The following is an 18,873-nucleotide window of genomic DNA, read 5'->3' on the forward strand; positions in this document are numbered from 1 at the left end:
TTGGGGGACGGTCGTTGACGTCAGTCCGTACGGCGGTGTCTCTGGATTGGTTCAGTCCGCCGCGTGGTCGGGTGTAGTTAGGCGGCGGTGCGTGCTCTTCCGTCGCGGACGGAATTTTGGCACTCTTTCCTATCCTGATATGGCGGACGGAGTGACCGCGGCAGGCGGACACAGAAACGTCTTTTTCCGCATACTCCAGGGCTGCAGTCGCACTTCCGTCCGCCATCCTAATGAGCCCCTTAGTCCCTCAACACCTTATTACACGTTTTTGTATATTCTAGCAGGATGAAAAACCAACTGCAATGAGCCCTGATGAGGTCCACGTTTTAATGTAAACGGACAAAACATGTGTTGGCAAGGCATGACGTATGATGTTGTGGCACAAATGAAGAAACTTATGTACATATGAAAATAAGAAAACTGAAAAAAAAGAGAAAATATGTCTGAATAAAAAGACATTGGACATTGATTACTGTATTATACAATAGTGTTTATAATTTTGAGTGCTTGGAGCTCTGTAGAAAATCCAAGGCATTTCTGCATCACCCACTGCTTCTTTTTTGCAGTCTAACTGCAGCACCCACCTACGTTCAACAAAAGGTGCAAGCTCCACAGCCACAACAAAGGCATCTGGCAGTGATGTAAGGACACTGACCAGCAGCATTGCTGCCACCTCTAGAGCCAAGCATAGGAATCAGAGATGTGGAACTATATAATGTATCTACTTTCCCAAGGTTAAAATGCTCCATAAATTTACTTGCTGAGTTGATAAGTCCATTTGCCCTATTGGGTGCAATACAGCGAGGTGGCAAATTATAGTACTATTTGCATTATATAAGAGATCTCATATTATGGCTGGATTTTGATTCTAACAAGAGTCTGATTATGCCATATTTCTATTTATATCAGACTCTGAACATACCAGGGTTCTATTTATGTCAAACCTTTGAATAATTTGATGCTCTGTTTATGACTAGGGTTTTACCGACACCTTTATGATGTCAGTAGGGTTCTGCATATGCCAGCCTTGCCATTATGCCTGAAATTCTGATACAACTGAGTTCAAGATTGATGATATACAGAATTGTTCAATTTGATTATATTTATTTTTGCTTTACTCCTGAGAAAGAAAGAGAAAAAGAAAGAGAGAAAGAAAGAAAAAGAAAAAGAAAGAAAGAAAGAAAAAAAATGTCTACTCCCTCCAAAACACTGCTCTGTCTCATCCTATTATTCTATTACTATATCCTCTACCTTGCCTCCCTGACTCATCCCATACCTCATTCTACTACTAAGATCCTCTTCTGACTCTTCTCACCTCCATTCCTCCTAGGCTGACCACAAACCTCAATCTACTACGATGATTACCCATATAGCCCTTACTAGACTCTCCCCTCCTCTATTCCTCCTTGACCCACACAAAACTATGACCTCGGTTAACGCGGAAATCTCGCGGTATTCTCTCTTTGGAAAATGTTGTTATCATTACCCTTTTCCCATGACATTATCTATTCTAAAGGTGATGAATCTTTGCCACTGTATTTTTACCAAAAGAGCTCCTTCATTGACACAGTCAAGTAATCAAATGCAAATACCCATGTTAGTCAATCATGAGGAATGTGAATTATTTTAAGGGATTTATTTTCTAATTAAAGTTTAAGATTCTCTGAATCTTCATTCATTAGTCAGGTATCAAAAGGTTACCGAAAAGATAACAGAAAAACAAAGTTAGCACAGAGCATAGTATTTCCATAAGGGAATAATTCCTATTCTAAGAAAGTGAGGTACAAATGATGTCAGTCAGAACTCATGAAGAGTTAAAAAATAGAGCAATAGTGAGATTAGCATGAAGCTAAATCAATAATAATTTCAGAATCTCCCCTAAATAGAAATAAAGCATATAGCAAATAAGCTTTGGCAAAGCCAATTAGTCAAAGCATAAAGCTAGGGGGTTTTAATACAATTCTGAATGGAACAAAGTCTGCATCTAGTCGGCACTCATCTGCATCTGTTCTGCTCTCCATTAAAGTCTGCCCTCTCCACCTTATCATCTGCAAATCACATCTGCTCTGCTCCCTTCAGTTCTGTATTGAAGTCTGAAACTCATCTGCAGGCCTTCGTCTCTAAATCTGTCTGAGTCTGTTTCTTGGCAAAGGTCTGAAACTCCTAAACTAGGGATGCAGAAACATTTTGCAAGGCATGTGGCATGATCTTCTTTCTGCATCTAATTGAAATCCAGCATTCTCATCTCACCCCCTCTGCAGTCTACACACGTCATAAATTAGGCAGGCAAAATCCTTCCCTCAACATATTCTGCATCTTATTTAATATAACTTCATCTCATAACCTTTCTTGAAAGAAACATTTTAATTTAGAAAAACACATAACATTAGCTGTAAAAGACCTAAGTTACTTAAGCAAGAATCATTAAAGCATAACATGGTAATGCATTTTTAAAGTACAAGTGTTTTCTATTTTCTCTAAAGCAAAGAATTAAATGAGACTTTGAAACATTTTCCAGCACCTAAATAAGATAACATTCTGTAAATCATGTGAGGCGTTCTTCTTTGACATGAGAAGAAACATTCCTCTGTTATCTGAAGGTCAAACTGAAGTTCTCAAAGTGCTAAACCATGAGCTGCTTTCTGTGTTCTGTACTTTAAAATGTAGTATAAATTCATTAAAAATTATATTCTACTACTACACACATTTAACATTTTTGCAAATTAAATTCACATTCTATAGTGAGGACAAAATCTAAACTAGCAACATTAAATCAAGCCATGAATTAGTTGTACAATGTTTTACATGATTTATTAAGTAGAACGAGTCTGACTAAAGTCTGTGAAGATCAAAGCCTCATATTTATTTATTTTATTTTATTTATTTTATTTTTGGAGTTTTTTATAGCGCTGGCCAGACCCGAGGGTATCGGAGCGCTTTACATTTAGTCCGGTAAAAACAGGTGCGAAGATAGTACAGTATAACATAAACAGGGTTCGTATAAGTTCATAGATTAGCATAGAGGTCTTCCACCTGGGGGGCGGTTTTGAGGTAGTGTTTTCGAGGTAGTGCGAGTTCCATGTTGCGCTCTAGAGGTAGAGTTCAGGAACGCGCTGTTGAGGTAGAGGGTTTTTAGACGATTCTTGAATTCTGGAAAGGAGGGGGTAGTTCTGATGTCCACTGGGATGCAGTTCCAAATTTTTGGGGCGTTGCCGGCAAATGAGCGGCTGGCGGTTTTTTGTTTCCGCGTTTTCACGGGGATGAGTAGTAGGGAGTTCGAGCTTCTGAGATTTCTTGATTGACCCGCTTTCTTGAGCTTGGAGGCTAAATATTCCGGTTTCCCTGTGTGTAGGGCTTTGTGTGTTAGGCAGGCTGTTCTGAAGTTTGCGCGCATTTCCACTGGGAGCCATTTAAGATCTTTGAGTGCGGGGGATATGTGGTCAAATTTCCTTGCACCTGATATCATTCTGGCTGCTGCATTGAGGGTGGTTTTCAGTGGCGCTAGGTGGGATTTGGCTGTGCCGGATAGGGTTGCGATCCCATAGTCCAGTCTGGACAGGACCAGTGCTTGGGTGGCTTGTTGGAGATCTTTTTGTGGGATGTGAGGTTTGATTTTATTGAGGAGTTTCAGGTTAAGGAAGGCGCTTTTCGCGGAGCTCTTGATGTGGTTAGACATAGTTAGTTTATGATCCAGGGTGATTCCTAGTGACTTTACTGAGTTGGTCAGGGTGAGATTTCCTTTGAGAATGTCGATGGCTTTCACCCATTCGGTCATTTGGGGGTTGTTGTCTTTGTTGGAGATGAGGAGGATCTCTGTTTTTCCTTGGTTGAGTTTGAGGTGATTCGATCCTAGCCAGTCTTGGATTTCTCTTAGAGTGTTGTTGAGCCTTAGAATGTCGTTATAGGAAGTAGCTTCTATGTAGATCTGTGTGTCGTCCGCGTATAGATGGAAAGGAATGTTGGCTTTCTTCAGTATGGTGGTGAGAGGGACCATGTATATGTTGAACAGTTGAGGGGAGAGAACGGATCCTTGGGGGACCCCTCTGGTTACTGGGAGAGGGTCGGATGTGAAGGATTTTATTTTTACTGTTTGGAAGCGGTTCTGAAAGAAGGAGTCAAACCATTTCAGGACCACGTCTTCCGCACCTACTCGTTCTTTGAGGGCCTTGATGAGGAGCTTGTGGTCAACCGTGTCAAACGCCGCTGACAGGTCAAAGAGGATGAGTATGCAACACTGATCCGAGTCAAGGGAGTTGCGGATGTCATCTACTATGTTCAGGATTGCGGTTTCGGTGCTGTAGCCTTTTCTGAAGCCTGATTGGTTTTGATCAAGAAGGTTGATGTTGTCGAGCTGGTTGTTGAGTTGGCGTAGTACGCACTTTTCTAGGATTTTGGCTAGGAAGGGTAGACTTGAGACTGGTCTGAAATTGTTTAGGTCGTTGGGGTCTAGACCTTGTTTCTTTAGGAGGGGAGTGACCTGGCCGACTTTGGGGCAGTCCGGGATGATGCCAGATTTTAGGGAGCTGTTGATGATTTTACACCAGAGTGTTTTCATATTTTCTCATATGTTCTCATATGTTCTCATATTTTCATTTTGCAGCAGCAAATGTCTGTGTGTCACTTTTTAAATGCAGTTTCATGTCTGAAGCCCAAGTCAGGTTTGTCATTTGTAATGCTTAATTCTATAGGAAATGTTTATGCTCTTTCACCTCCAAAACAACACTTCCTAGAATCTTTCCTCCTGTTTCTATCTACTCATCGCAAACCTCATTTTACTACTATGCCCTTCCTAACAACCTTTTCTAGACCCTTCCCTTTTATGACTCATTCCGAACCTCATCTAACTAATATGATCTCCCAAATAACACTATTTATTCCCTCCATTTATCCCATTCAATCAAAATAACAAACTCACATGTGCACAGAAAAGCACTTCACCATCTAGTATTGTGTAGTAAGCGCTATATAAATACAATTATGATTTGTAACATTGTTCTTTTGGGTCCTTTAGTTTGTGATCAAGCAGCGTGCCAATTGCTCTTGCTAATATACTTTCAAACATTCACTTGAGGTCCCAAAATATTACTGTAAATCAACGCTGATTATATTTGAGCTCCTGTGCCTACCTTGCAAACTGAAGATCAATTAAATCACTAACATTCTAACCTTCTCCAGTTTACTACATTGTAGAAATCTTGGGCAAATGATTCCACTGTTATTCTACTATAGATGCTTATCATGCCAGCTCACCCTCATCACCTTTCTGAGGTACTGTAAACTGGCAGTCAAATGGATTGTGCTACAAGGGGATGGTCCCACTGGTCTATTGAATAAAGTAAAAATGAAGGCTTGTTGTCTTTGAGCCCAAACATTGGGGTTGATTATGATGGGACCCGTAAAGGCTCCAACTGAATGCTGTTGGTTGGAAACTAAACTGGATGATCATTCCAGCTGGCTTCCAACTGACTCAAGGAGCCTGTCAGCCAGTCGGAACCATCTTGTAATCCCAAAGGGCGGGCCTTTCCACCCTTGAGATTATGATGCACGGTTTCTAGAATGGTTTCCATGCCGGCCTGTCCCACATAGAAACCATTTCAGAAAGCATTTTGGGGGGCCCCTAGCAGGGCCCCTTGGGTGCGCAGCCTCCAGTTGATGGCCGAGGGGGCATCTATGGTGCACCCCTGTTGATCCTTGCATCCTAAGGCAGGTACCTTGAGGTGCTGAAACGGGGTGCAGGGATGAACAGCACCTCCCACTTCCCTATGGGAGCATGTATTATGGCCGATTTACAACCATAATGCATGTTCCCACAGCGAAATGTAGGAATGCGACTGAACAGTCTTCGGTCGCATCCTAATTAGGGAGTCGGGACCACTGACTGGAGGTCGGTCGGTCCCAATACAGAGACGTGCCAGGTGGACTTAAGTCTGCCCGATATTGCAATTAGGCCCAATAAGTCTTTGAGATCCAGCAATAGGAATTCCATACCCATGTGAAGCCAAGAATGTTGAACTCAGGATGCAAATTCAGAAGATAAGTGTGGCTCACTGGTTAGAGCAGGCAGACCCTGAAGCAGAGGTCAGACCCGGGACCAGGGTTCAATTCCCGACGCGGCAGGGTCTTGAGCTCAAATGTCCATGGACTCGATAATTCTCGCTTTGGTGCCTGACCTAATCATGGGTTCACACTCTGCAACTCTGGGCATTAAGCTTGCTTAATCTCCACAACGGCCCCCCTGTGGCGGGATGCCTGGCTTTCACCTTGGGGATGCCCTGTAGGGGCTATCTCACAGGGAAAAGCCAGGACGGGTTCCCAAGGCAAGTGCGGAGATACCCCTTCAGGGGTCGATTCAGGCACTATATAAGAAACATAATAATAATAAGTCATGCAAGTAGCAAACACTTTAACCACACCTGCAGCAGACACTACAGTAGTAATGTATATGCCCACATCTGCAGCTGCAACCTCTGTCACTTAAGCAATGCCATACAGATACTACATGAGTTAAGGTAGGTAATCACTGTCAAGGAAGCAGGGCAGTAAACTCTACTGGCCAAATATTTTTAGATAGATGAAACACTGTCTGCACTCCCTGCAATCAGGGACATAATGAAAAAGCAGCATCTATACTCCTATTGTGTGCTGAATCTTACAGTTACTTGAGAATTATTGCTAGGTCTGGGGCACACACAGTACTATATGGGTGCAGTAAATGGTCCCTACGATATTCTTGGATTCTGCAATTGCTTACAATTTTGTTTTGGTTGCATACACTATTTGAGATGGCAAACTAGTCAATGACATTGAGTAAGATGTCCATGACCTTAAACATTCTTATAAAGGATGGGCTGTGACAATCCATGTACAAAGCCCACTATGTGCCAGTTGCAAAGAATTCTAGCACAGCAAGATCTTTGTGTGACTGGGCATGTCAGCAGGTATGACTGTGATGGGCTCAAAAGCATCCCCAATGGAAACCAGGGTGTTCAATATCATTTCAAAGCCTGGCATGTACGTTTTGCAGTACATGTTCTGCTTTAAAGGGCAATGCATTCAGCATTATTCGGTCAATCCTGGTCCTTTTCCTTCATCTCTGGATGCATGGTTGTTTTTTCCCTGTTGTATGTATGTGCAACAATACAAGATGCTCCACAGTGGAACAATCAAAATATCCATGGTGGTGGTGTGTGTGACAGCTGTTTATATAGACCTGTATGTTTTGTCAACTGAGTAATCAATTTGTTTAGAAGTGTTCAATTTGGGTCTCAGTACCGGTGCATGTAATTTAGTCTCAAAGTAATTTTACCTTTTGTAGTGGTTGTTTGGAACATATTTTAATAGAAGAAGGCATAACCTATTGGTTTGATCTATGTTTTAGTATGGTTGTGCTAGTTTGGATGTCAGAAAAGGACATCATTTCCTACCTGCTTTTGTTTTCAGGGTTAATTTTGCTGCTTTCGAATGATCCAGCAGGCATGTAACTACATTTTATTTTCCATATGCCATATTGATTTTTGACTGTAATTATCAAATGTGGTACATAATATTTTCTACACTTATCTCAAGCAGTGTATATCTCATTCCGTAAACATCACTATTCCTATGCAGGATATTAATTTTGATATATACAGCAAGGGGTAAACACACAATAAGACCACAGTATGTCGGGACTGGCCAACCAAGATGACAGGAAAACAAGAATGGGCAAAAAAGGCCCACATTAGGTCAAGACTCTGTTATGGTCAGCGTAGCCATAATTACATCAACGAAACCCGAAAAATGACCAGAATAAGCACTATGATAGTCTTATCCATCTTAATCCACCTCTAACTCTGAGGCAAAAAAATACAAAGACAGTACACACACATATCCGCACACCCACCCACACACGCATACATACACACACACCGACACATACATGCACTCACTCTTTGTCTTAGGCAAATAGGTATAAATCATCTATTCTCCTCAATAGCATACATTAGGACACTGCCTTCTCTGATACTCTTTCTGCTTGTGTGAAACTGCCCTTCCAATTCTCATCCCTCATCTAAACACTATAAATATGAAATCTCTGCTAATAATCTATGCTTCTAGAACAATTGCCATGCCGATCACCTTCCTCCACCTTTTGTTACAATTCCTCCTAAACACTCATCTCACTCTTCATCTCTGGTGGTGGGGGGAGGGTAAGTGAAGCTCAGACATCTAGTGGCTAAATTGAACAATGTGAAAGCAGAACACCTGAGATTGATCCTGGCTTCACCACTTTACCAAATTGTGTGATTCTAGACAAGTATTTTATGTAACTTTTTCACCATTTTCTTAATTATCACATGTAAGTGGACCTCAAAATATATGACTTCAGGATGTGCACTGTACAAAATCTTCTACTGTTTTTTATTTATTAAACTATATTGCTGATCATGTATTATAGTAAACCCGGAGACCCAAGGCGATCAGCGCCTCAAGACCCTCACAGGTGATTTGCTGCTGTATAAATGATTGATTAATTGATTGATTGATTGATTGAAAGAGTACCCATGACAACAGACTTGCCTCTTTTGTTTATTATTGGAATTGTTGGCAGGATGGGGGAAAGAATGAATGTTTCTAAATTCATGTTTGAAAGCTATCACTTTTAAATGAATACTTCTCAATGCACTGACATAATCTGATGTACTAAGGGGCACTTTTTGAATTTTGAAGAGGCTTTGTCCAATTTTTACAATTTTGCGGCAACATGTTCTTTAAAAATGAAGGTGTTCCTAAACTTAAGCCGTACAGGACTCCCTAATTGTTTCTTTTTTTAACACCAATTAACGTTTAAATAAATGCTTGACTGTTTATACATAATATTTTTTCTTGTTAGTGCTGAGTTGAGTAAACAGCAGCCCAGTGCTGTTGTTGACTGGGGCTGCATGTAAAGGTCAGGAGGGTCGCATGCGGCCCGGGCAGTACTTTGAATCTCAATGGTCTAAAACTATCCTTCACCTTACCACCTCTTTTAAAATGACTTTCACTTACTTTCTCACCCAAACAAACTTTCTCTGTTCCTTTACTCCTCACACAATCTTTCATGCCTTCATTCTAGTTATCCCCTCCTTCCTATATATATATATATATATATATATATATATATATATATATATACTAAACCAGTTATTTTCCTCCTACATTTCGAAGACAGACTCTCCCATCTATCCCTTTCCTGTTGTTCACTAAATTTCTCCTTTTTCACTATCATTAAAATCCCCAAGACTTCGTCTATGCCATGTAAGAGCATCCTTATCTATGCAAGATTTCTCCCTAAAGGTAGACAGCACTCAATGATCTCATGCTGCACAACATCCTTGACATAGTGTTCATTGTCAAGCATGGCTCGTAAGATGCCTTACCGGTTCTAAAGAAAGCAATCCTGATAGGAAGTAAGACCTTCATCAGTAGGTACAAACACAAAAAAGGAATATGGGTCATTGTTGCATGTAAAACACAATTTTAGCCCACCCATTTCTTCTAAGAAGCAGAAATAGAAATACTACTCATCATGTGCAACCTGCCTCCCAGTCTCTCTACATACAGACAATCTCTTGTTTAACACATCTTCAACACAAGCTGTACAGCCTCTCTTACCTGTATCATACAATATCTTCCCAATTATTCAATTTTAGAAGGCTTTATTATCAGATTTAACAAAGCTGATATGCCAGCAGATAAAGCATTCCTTGTCAATTTAGAAGTGATCCACCTCTTTCAATAGATCTTGGGATCAAGGCATTCTGACAAGACATGGACTCTATATATAATTAAGCAAGAGAGACATGTGGAGGTGGACCATTTTGCTATCCCATTACCACCGATGTCGAGGAAATTCTCCCTTCTTTGTGGAATTGACTGAAGACACCCAATCTTTACTTTGACACACCCTTTCTTTTTGCAGAAGTCGAAAAAATCCTGACATACAGCTCCTTCTGACTTGAGTTAGACTTGAGCCACACACTATCCAATGCTTGCATCCATGCTCCAGAATATAGCTAACCTGGATAAGGTAATAGAATGAACTGGAAGATCACATTAGTGATAGATTATTGTTTTACAAAGGTTAATAACAATAAAGGTATTCCATGCTCAGGATGTATGTATGTAAGAGATTTGTGATTGTGTGTTTGAAGAAGAGGGTGTAGAAAGTGAAGGGTTCAAGAAGAGAAGCTTAGTTCTCTGTTTATATGGTGTACATGTGTGTGTGTGCATGTGTTTTACACATGTCCTCTGTTATAGATGGTGCATTTACCCGAGAGAGTGTGGTTGCTTCTTGTATGTATCTCTTTCAGTCCTACTACCTCTTTTTTATTGAATGTTGTCACCAGAATGAATTATGACTCAATAGGTCAAGATGTTTTTCAATGTCACTAGTGTCAACAGCAGTCTCACATATTTACTCAAAATGTTTCTTCTTTGTGCTTATCAATGCAGCTGAGAAAGAAGTATGGAGACGTGTTCACAGTGTATTTGGGCCCTCGCTGTGTCATTGTTGTGTGTGGCTATGAAGCTGTAAAGGAGGGTTTGATTGATCAGGGAGATGACTTCAGTGGAAGAGGAACAGCACCAACACTTGACAAGGTCTACAAGAATTATGGTATGTATAATTTCCCTTTCCCAAGCAAATCCTGCCAATGTGCTAAGACTGACGTTATCTAGTGTCCTAAAATATTGAAATACATGGAGCCTTTCATACCCTTGACATGACAAGTGCAAAAAAACACCCAAATGTTAATTCAATTTATTCCAAACTGGCTTTAATTCCGGTGATACATGATAGACATGAACTTGGGAAAATGGTTATTGCATCTGTTATTCTTATATTATTAATTGGTTCATATGTACCATCTAAAACAATTGATATTTTCTTGTGTAAAACCCCGAGCAAATGCAATTTACACTCATTTCCTAATTATAGTTTGGCTAAAAAAGCCGCCCAAATGCTCAAAAAAATTCCAAAAGTCACTCAAAAAAATGTCACACTGTTAGACCTTGATGATAAAAAAAAGGTGCGAAAGTAGCGACACCAACTGCTGCACTGCTGAGATTAGGACAACAGTCCTTCACATTTAAACCATTTTAAACATTTAACCAAAGTAATCCATTGTATTTCCATCTTTTTAACGTGTTAAGTAATCCATGCTTTCCATTCTTATAAAATCACTGCGGAGACAGATAAGTTGAGCTGGAATGCTTTATTCCTAATTTTCAGATGCCATATGGTGTTTATCCAAACTTAAACATAGGCATTTGACCCAGTATAGTAAAAGACCCAATGCATTTCGAACATGATAAGTTCTTCGTCAGGGGTACTGCAATAAATCAGAAAGATTTGCAGTACCCCTGACGACGAACATATCACGTGAAAATACAATGGATTAGTTTGGTTAATGTTTAAAATGGTTTAAATGTGAAGGACTGTTGTCCTAATCTCAGCAGTGCAGCAGTTGGTGTTGCTACTTAACACCTTTTTTCTATCATCTTTTGATATGCTGTGTTGGGACGATCACAGCACTGTTATGCATGCACCTATTTGTCAGTCAAAGCAAAAATTAACGATTTAAAATTGAAGGAGTGCATTCGTCATCATTACTTTTGCTTCGCAATTACACTGTTAGACATGACATGCCTGGTGTGGGCTTCCCCAAACGTTTGCCTTCTCCCCTCCTGTTGTCTTGATTTTGTTTTTGTTAGCGTTAGGACTTTGTGCACTCTACCACTGCTAATCTGTGCTACACTGCTTGCGCTCTCTCCTATGGTAAAATTGAATACACATAATTGGCACATTTAATTCACTTATGAGTCCCTAGTAAACTGGTACTACATGTACCCAGGACTGGTAAATGAAATGCTGCTGGTGGGCCTGTAGCTACTATTGTGCCACTCACTAAATTAGCTCTTTAAATCATGTTTCAGGTCTGCCATTGCACCTTGCAGAGCAGTTTTAAACTGCCAAATGAACCTTGCAAAATAACCTTTTTGATAGGCCTAAACCTTCCTTTTTAGGTTTTGCTTAGGCTGTGCTTGTGAAATCTCTTGCTTTGAATATATTTTGAAAGGAGGTTCTTATAAGTTCCCAAAGCCAAGTTACTGTGTCCATCCAATGTTGTGTGGAACTTGCTTTTTCTTCCCCTGGCTGCAGGCACTGCAAAACTGTGTTACATTCCTGATCTTTTCATTTTGATACCACTGAGGAGAATACATTTGATCTCACTCTACATTTTATATGTGCTTAAGTTCTTGAACTCAATTTTAAGACTTTGTTTTGGGCAATTATATCAGTGTGCCTGCAAGAGGCATGTGAAGATCTCAGGTTACTCTCTCCCCATATTGGAAGAACTGGCCAGCACTGCAATATACTGGTTAGTTTTTTTAATTGAATATAAAAAAGATGGTTTTGTATACATTTTCTCTTCAAGTTTTATGTTGCTTGGGTACTGAACCAACTTCCGGTAGTCAACTTGGATAACAAGCCACATATCTTTGTTTTTAGGTTTTGCCTGCACAAACAGCTTATTATTAATAATCACATAGGCGAAAACTAATGCATTTACCAATGCTTGTTAATACATATGCCACCCCTAAGGCAGGTCCTGTACTGCCCACAGGGAAGGGCACATTGTATTTAAATACTGAGTCATGTGTTTTTAGGTTTGCATGTCCTGGAAGGGAAAATATCCTAAATTCGTTTTTCACTACTGTAAGGCCTACCTCTCCCATGTGATAATATTGGGTTACATTAGTAACAGGGCCGGACTGGTGCTTTCTGGCACCAGGCAATCCCCTGGTAGGCTGGATGGGGTTGGGCTGGTTTTTTCACAGGGGGCTGGTCTTGTGGCTGGGGGGCTGATTTTCAGTCCGACCGTCGGACCGTGAGTGACGTGAGAGTTGGGGCCGATGGTGACTCATGCTGTTTAAGCAGGGCCAGTGCCCCCTCAGTGATGGTGGGCGAGGTCCTTTTGATACAGGTTTCTCATTCAGGAGTAAACATTGCGGGGCCGGAACAGCCATGTGTTTTTCATAAAACTCCTTGCTGCCAGAGACTGTGCCTGATTTCATTCCCTTTCACCACAATGTGCATTTCGTCACCTGTAATGAGTGTTGGGATTAATCTCTCTCCAGCATGATTACTTCATTGGAAGCCCATGGCCTCTTCATCACCATGGCGAGTGTTTTACGGGATCTCTCCTCTCTCCATAACTGTTGCTGCTGCATATTTGGCCGTGAATGTAACTCCCCTGTCTGCTTCCTTCATGAATTCTTTAAGTGCGACATCAGTTGTGACCTATAGTATTGCATCGCCTGAAGTGTGTTTTTTAAAGCTCAGAAGTTTTAATTTCATATTCCTCCTGTGTCACAAGGTGTGTTCTAATTGATTTATGTACCTGTGATGTCATATCTGACATATATAACTGACTACCATTTTGAGTGCCTCCCATCCTTTTCCTGACTATTAAGGTCTCTTGTGCCTAGCCTGAAATCTTGAGAATATGTTTTGAATCGAGGAGTGAACTGTGATTTCTTAGGTCATGGGATGTCCAGGGTGCCCGTCTGTAAAAAGAACAATTGATGGACAGAATGCAGGACAATGTCATAAATTCGCCCCAGTACAGAGATCTGGGCCTGAATCCATCGTTTTTGTGCTCACCATGCCATTCCAGTTTGGACCTAGCCATATGCAAATCAGTCTTGACCCTGCGCCCAATGGGAACAGTCCAGGTAGGTGCTAGGTATGCCCAGACGTGGGTCCTGGGTTTACTGTGCCACTGGAATCAAGCTATCCTGGCTAAGGAGGGGTAAACCCCCGAAACTGGTCCTAGGGTGCTTGTTACTGGTCAAGGAAGGACCTGGCTTGGCAGTTTGGGCTGCACTGTTCCCATGAGGCACAGGGTCAAGACTGATTTGCATATGGCCAAGTCTAAACTGGGGTAGGATGGTGAAAAAAAAAATGATGGATTTAACCCAGATCTCTTGACTGGGGGTGATTGTTAAGATTTGTTCTGCATTCTGTCCATCAATTGTGTGTCTTTTGCTTTCTCGCCCATGGTGCATTTCTAGCACCTTTTTAAAAAATATATTTCTTTATTGACATTTGTTATTTGCATACAGGATACACTATGACAAACAGCACAATGCTCCTTACAGTAGTACAAGAATAAAAGAAAGGCTAATGCTCATACCTCATAGTATTGCAACAAAAGGGACTGTGTTCTGGAGAAGAAACGCAACAATGCCATAATCAATTGGTCAAGTGTCCCAGTATGTAACAACACAGGATAGTGCATTATCCTAGTTTCAGCAAAGAAATATAAAAAATGGCTTATTGTATTCTATACATCAATGTAAGTGATAGTTCATACCTCACAAGTAAACTCCCTTGCAGTCTCAGCCCATTTCGTATAATTCTTCATGCATATTTTATATGTTAGGCCACAAATGGACAAATAGTCCCATCCCATCTTAGCGTCTCCTTTCCATGTCATTCAATTGATAAAGTTGAGTCTGACTAGGGGGATCCAGCAGAGCCCCTCTCATTGCACTCCAGGCAAGCAAGGCATTTTGTGCCTTTTCATCAATCCTGGTCCTCCTCATATGTCCATCTTCTGCCCTTGCCCATTCAGTATATCTTTCTCCCACGCTTCCTGTGTCGGGTCGGGTGCCTAACCAGTGTACTGATATGTGCCTTTTTGCCACTATAAGGCCTAATATAGTAAAGCGTCTACTCAATCGTTGCTTTGGGTCTTCCGGGAGCAGACACTTATTAACTGTATGTGGGATATCCCACACTGTCGCACGCTTAAGCTGGGCCAAAATCTCAAGCCAATAGAAAATTACAATTGGCCAATACCACATCATGTGTAGGAAGTCGGCCTCGACACCCTCGTATCAGGGGAAGCTCGAAACTCTTGATGCATATATGGCTTGCAGTCATTTGGAGGAGAGGTAGGTCATATGAACAACATTATACTTTATCTGTTTGAACCCAGCCCCACACAGACAACTTTCGAATGCCTTCATGCATCTTGGCACAGCCCTTGAGGGAGATAGGTTTTTTGGTTAGGTGCTGCCATGTTTCCTTTATGTGTAGCGGCTTAAAATGCCTATTAGTATGTAGTGCTTGATAAAGATGAGTTATGAACCTTCGACCTCCTGCCATTGACAGCAAAGTTGCAAGTCTTTGTGTTTTTTCAGGAACCTCAGAGAATATGGGCCAGTCTTGTACACTTTTTGCTATGAACCTTTGCACAATTATTTGAAGTTAAGTGCGTTTTTAAATGATTTTATGCTGTTTTATATGAAGAATAAATGTGTTATATTTAAATTAATGTTTCTTGCTCGACATTTAATTTTTTAGTGTTCTCTGTAGGAATGTCTGTGATTTATAACTGGGGATCCTGGTGCTCCATCAGGTAATAATTTACTATGCTTTAAGAGTTAATACAATCTAATATGTAATGAAAAGTGTGTTGAAAAATGCTTTATTTTGGCCCTGCTGTCTCAAATTTTGTGGGGGGACAACCCCAAACTCCCCCTAGTAATGGTTGCTCAGTGCGCTTGTTAGCTACACACCATGCGGGGGCTGGTCTCACTTTTACTTTGTTATCTCTGATTCACTACTTGTGTCTATTTTTGGTGCTCTCTGAAAGAAGGTCTACAAGTACATATGACTTGGTGGGTAACCTGGTCCTCTTTAAGGTCATCATCTACTATTTACTGTGCTTTGAAAGTTGATACAATTGAATATGTAATGAAAAATGTGCTGTAAAATTCACCATTATTGTCTGTCTTTTTCCAAAATTTTCTTAGGGGGAGAACACCCCCAAAGCCCCCCAGTAGCGGTCGGGCTCACTCGCTCGTTACAGGCCGGACAGGGGCTGGTCTGGAAAAAATTGTCAGGGCTGCTTTCAGTTCCCAGTCCGGCTATGATTAGAGCCTTTAATAAGTGCTAACTTTTGATTGGGAACAGGTAGAAATGGCATGCTTGTTCTCAAATGAATGGTAATTTAAAAACTTCTTTATTGGTAAAGTCGTATTTTAAGTCACAATTCTGAAAATGCTACTTTTAGAAAGTTTACATTTTCTTGCCCTTGCCATTTGATACCTGCTGGACGTGTCTTGCGCCACATGGCTGTGAATAGTTTTACAGTTTGCCTTTGTGTATTCACCACTGACAGTGAGACAAAGGTGGCTTAAGTGTTGGGAGGGGTGGAGCTGTTCCTTGCTCCACTTACATTTCAAAGGGCTGACTTCAACATACTCACAAAGGAACTTGACACAAGTCTTTTGTCACTCTGGACTACTTGGAGCCTGGGCAGGGGAAGAAAGGAGCTTTCCAGAACCATATTTGGGGGTAGCCTATATATTTACCCCATTTCAAAGGCTGGCATCTGGTATAAATAATGGATCCTATGACCCTCTCTTCGGTACACTCCTGGACCTGTGGAGAACAACAATAGGACTGCTTTAGACACCCAGAGGACTGGCCTGCATCTTGAGGCTTGTTTTGTACTTTAGAGAACTACCCTACTGCTACCAGAAGACTGGCTTTCTGCTTGAGGCTTGCATTAGAGGACTGATCTCCTGCTTGATGCCTGCCTTGCTCTTTGAACCCAACACTACCAGAGCGACACCAAGTACTAGTTGGATGGCCTCCTGTGTGAGCTACAGGGACATAACAAGATCCTGGTACTTTGAACCCTGCACCTGGCTTTTGCTGGAGTAAGTTCTGACCCCCGAAGTAGAGCCCCACAAAGTCCTTGCCCCTTGGTGGTGATATTGAAGGTGCTACTCCTGAATAAGCCTAAATATTAGGAATAAAAAGAATGTTCTTCAGAACCAACAGAAGGCTGGGACCTAACTGCTTTTCGATCTGTCTAAGGGACATCGCCAGTTGGCCTGACTCCACTGTAGCTCCAGCAACGTTCTTCTCCACAGCAGCAAATCCTGTTCAGTGTAACCTATCACGGAAGTTATTGTGCCTTGTTGAGTCCTCATCGGATACAGCCTGCTGCAACATCCCACTGGAGATTTTTGTCTTCCAAAAATGTGACAAAGTCCAAAGATGGAAATATTTACTGTGACTCTGTTCAGCGACTCCCTGAAAACGATGCCTCCTCTTCAGACCCTGCCAGCTGTCTTGCCCAACTGAACTTTACCCTCTCAGGGACTTTTCTTAAAAAAATATTTTGCCAGAAGGACTAGACAAGACAGACAAGACTAGACAAGGCAAGACAATCCACTTTGTGTAGTTGTACCGTGCTCTTTCCCGGTCGGCCTTAACTTTTGACTTTACCCTAGTCCTGCGCGACCTGATACCCGTGGCGGCCGCTTTGATATTTTAGAAGCTATTGAACACCTAAAACGTAACTCATTACTTTGGTACAATTGATTGAATTCAATTTGTTTTGGTGCCGTTGCATGTATTATATTTTACTCTATTTTTCTAAATTTGTGTGGGATTTTTCTTGTGTTGTGTGTTCAATTTATTACGGCTTGTGTGCTGCATACATACTGTACACAGGAATTTTAAGTTAAGTCTTCCTGCTTTTGTGTCACAGTACCAGAAGGTTAGTCAAAGGTTAATTTAGTGAGTTATGTGGGTCACTCTTATAGGAATTGTGGTTGTTGTTTTATAGGGTTTTCACCCTCATCAACCAATAACCCATTTTCTCACACACGCTGTCCTGGAAGCCCAGGCTTGGGCTCATTTGAAGCTTCAAGCCCAGCCAGTACTCCAGGAGGTCGGATAAATTCACTGGCACGTCCCACTCTACACTACTTTTTCACAGACCACAAAAACGGTTTTCTTGTTTTGAGCTGTTTTTCATCTTGCTGTTTTCTCTGGATGGTGCAAGGGCACTGGCCATTCGTGTGCAAGCAACCAGATTGTCTGTCTCTATCACCGGTGGGGTGTATAACTTTTCCACAATGCAATTATCTCAATGCCAAATGGTCCTCTGAATGCAAGTAGTATTTCATATTTTTTTACAGAGGGCTATTTCCGTACACTTTCTAAGCCCTTTTTCCTTGGGGACCGATTGAACTGTTACCTTTACAGAAAGGCACACAAGCTCAGCGGGGCGAAGAGAATTAGTATACCTTTTTTGCAGGTACTGATAAGCTTATTTTAAATATAATTCATGTCTGTATGCTAATAAAGGACATACGACCTTGAGTGAATTCTGTAATACGAGATAAGGTCATGAATAGATTTTATCATTTAAGCGGACCTCCATTTTTAGATCTTTTTCTGACCGAATATTAACAGCATAAATATGTAGAGCTAATTTTCTTCTTTTAAATCCTACCCTTGAATGACTACGATACCATTAGAGTCTGCTACTCTTTTTTGTATATAATTGAAATGAACCATTGCTACTATCTATCCCAAAAGTGATGATCTTTTATCGTTTTGGTGTCTTGTCATAGGATCATGTAATAGAATGATCACCGATCCAGGGGGCATAATATCAAGCACGGTGTTAGCATTATCGCCGCTTTAGTGGCAAAAAACTGCCACTAAAATGGCAATAATGGGCTTGATAATACACTGTCGAGAATTCCCATAGAAGCCCATGTTCATACCAGAACATGGGCTTCTATGGGAATTCACAAGGGCATATTATCAAGCCCATTATCGCCGCTTTAGCAGCAGTTTTCTGCCACTAAAGCAGCGATAATGTTAACGCCATTTCTTGATAATATCTCCCCAGATTCTCAAATAGAAAGATCAGAAATGTAAATAAACAGAAAGGTAACTTATCACTTGCTAATTTAATGATGTGATACAGGCCGCACTGAAACTTAAGCAAATGATGATTTGAAACCCTTCCT

The 18,873-nt window shown here is 41.1% G+C and overlaps 1 protein-coding gene across 1 annotated transcript in view; it reads left to right on the forward strand.

Moving 5' to 3' along the window:
- The window catches only part of LOC147692363 (cytochrome P450 2G1-like), an 870,825-nt gene that overhangs the window by 106,190 nt on the left and 745,762 nt on the right, over positions 1 to 18,873 (forward strand). The window contains exon 3 of the mRNA XM_086938586.1: positions 10,474 to 10,636. Within this exon, the coding sequence (XP_086794712.1) occupies positions 10,474 to 10,636 (163 nt within the window). The remainder of the gene's footprint in view (positions 1 to 10,473; positions 10,637 to 18,873) is intronic.

This window comes from Lissotriton vulgaris, chromosome 9 (assembly GCF_964263255.1).
Source record: "Lissotriton vulgaris chromosome 9, aLisVul1.2, whole genome shotgun sequence".
NCBI lineage: Eukaryota > Metazoa > Chordata > Amphibia > Caudata > Salamandridae > Lissotriton > Lissotriton vulgaris.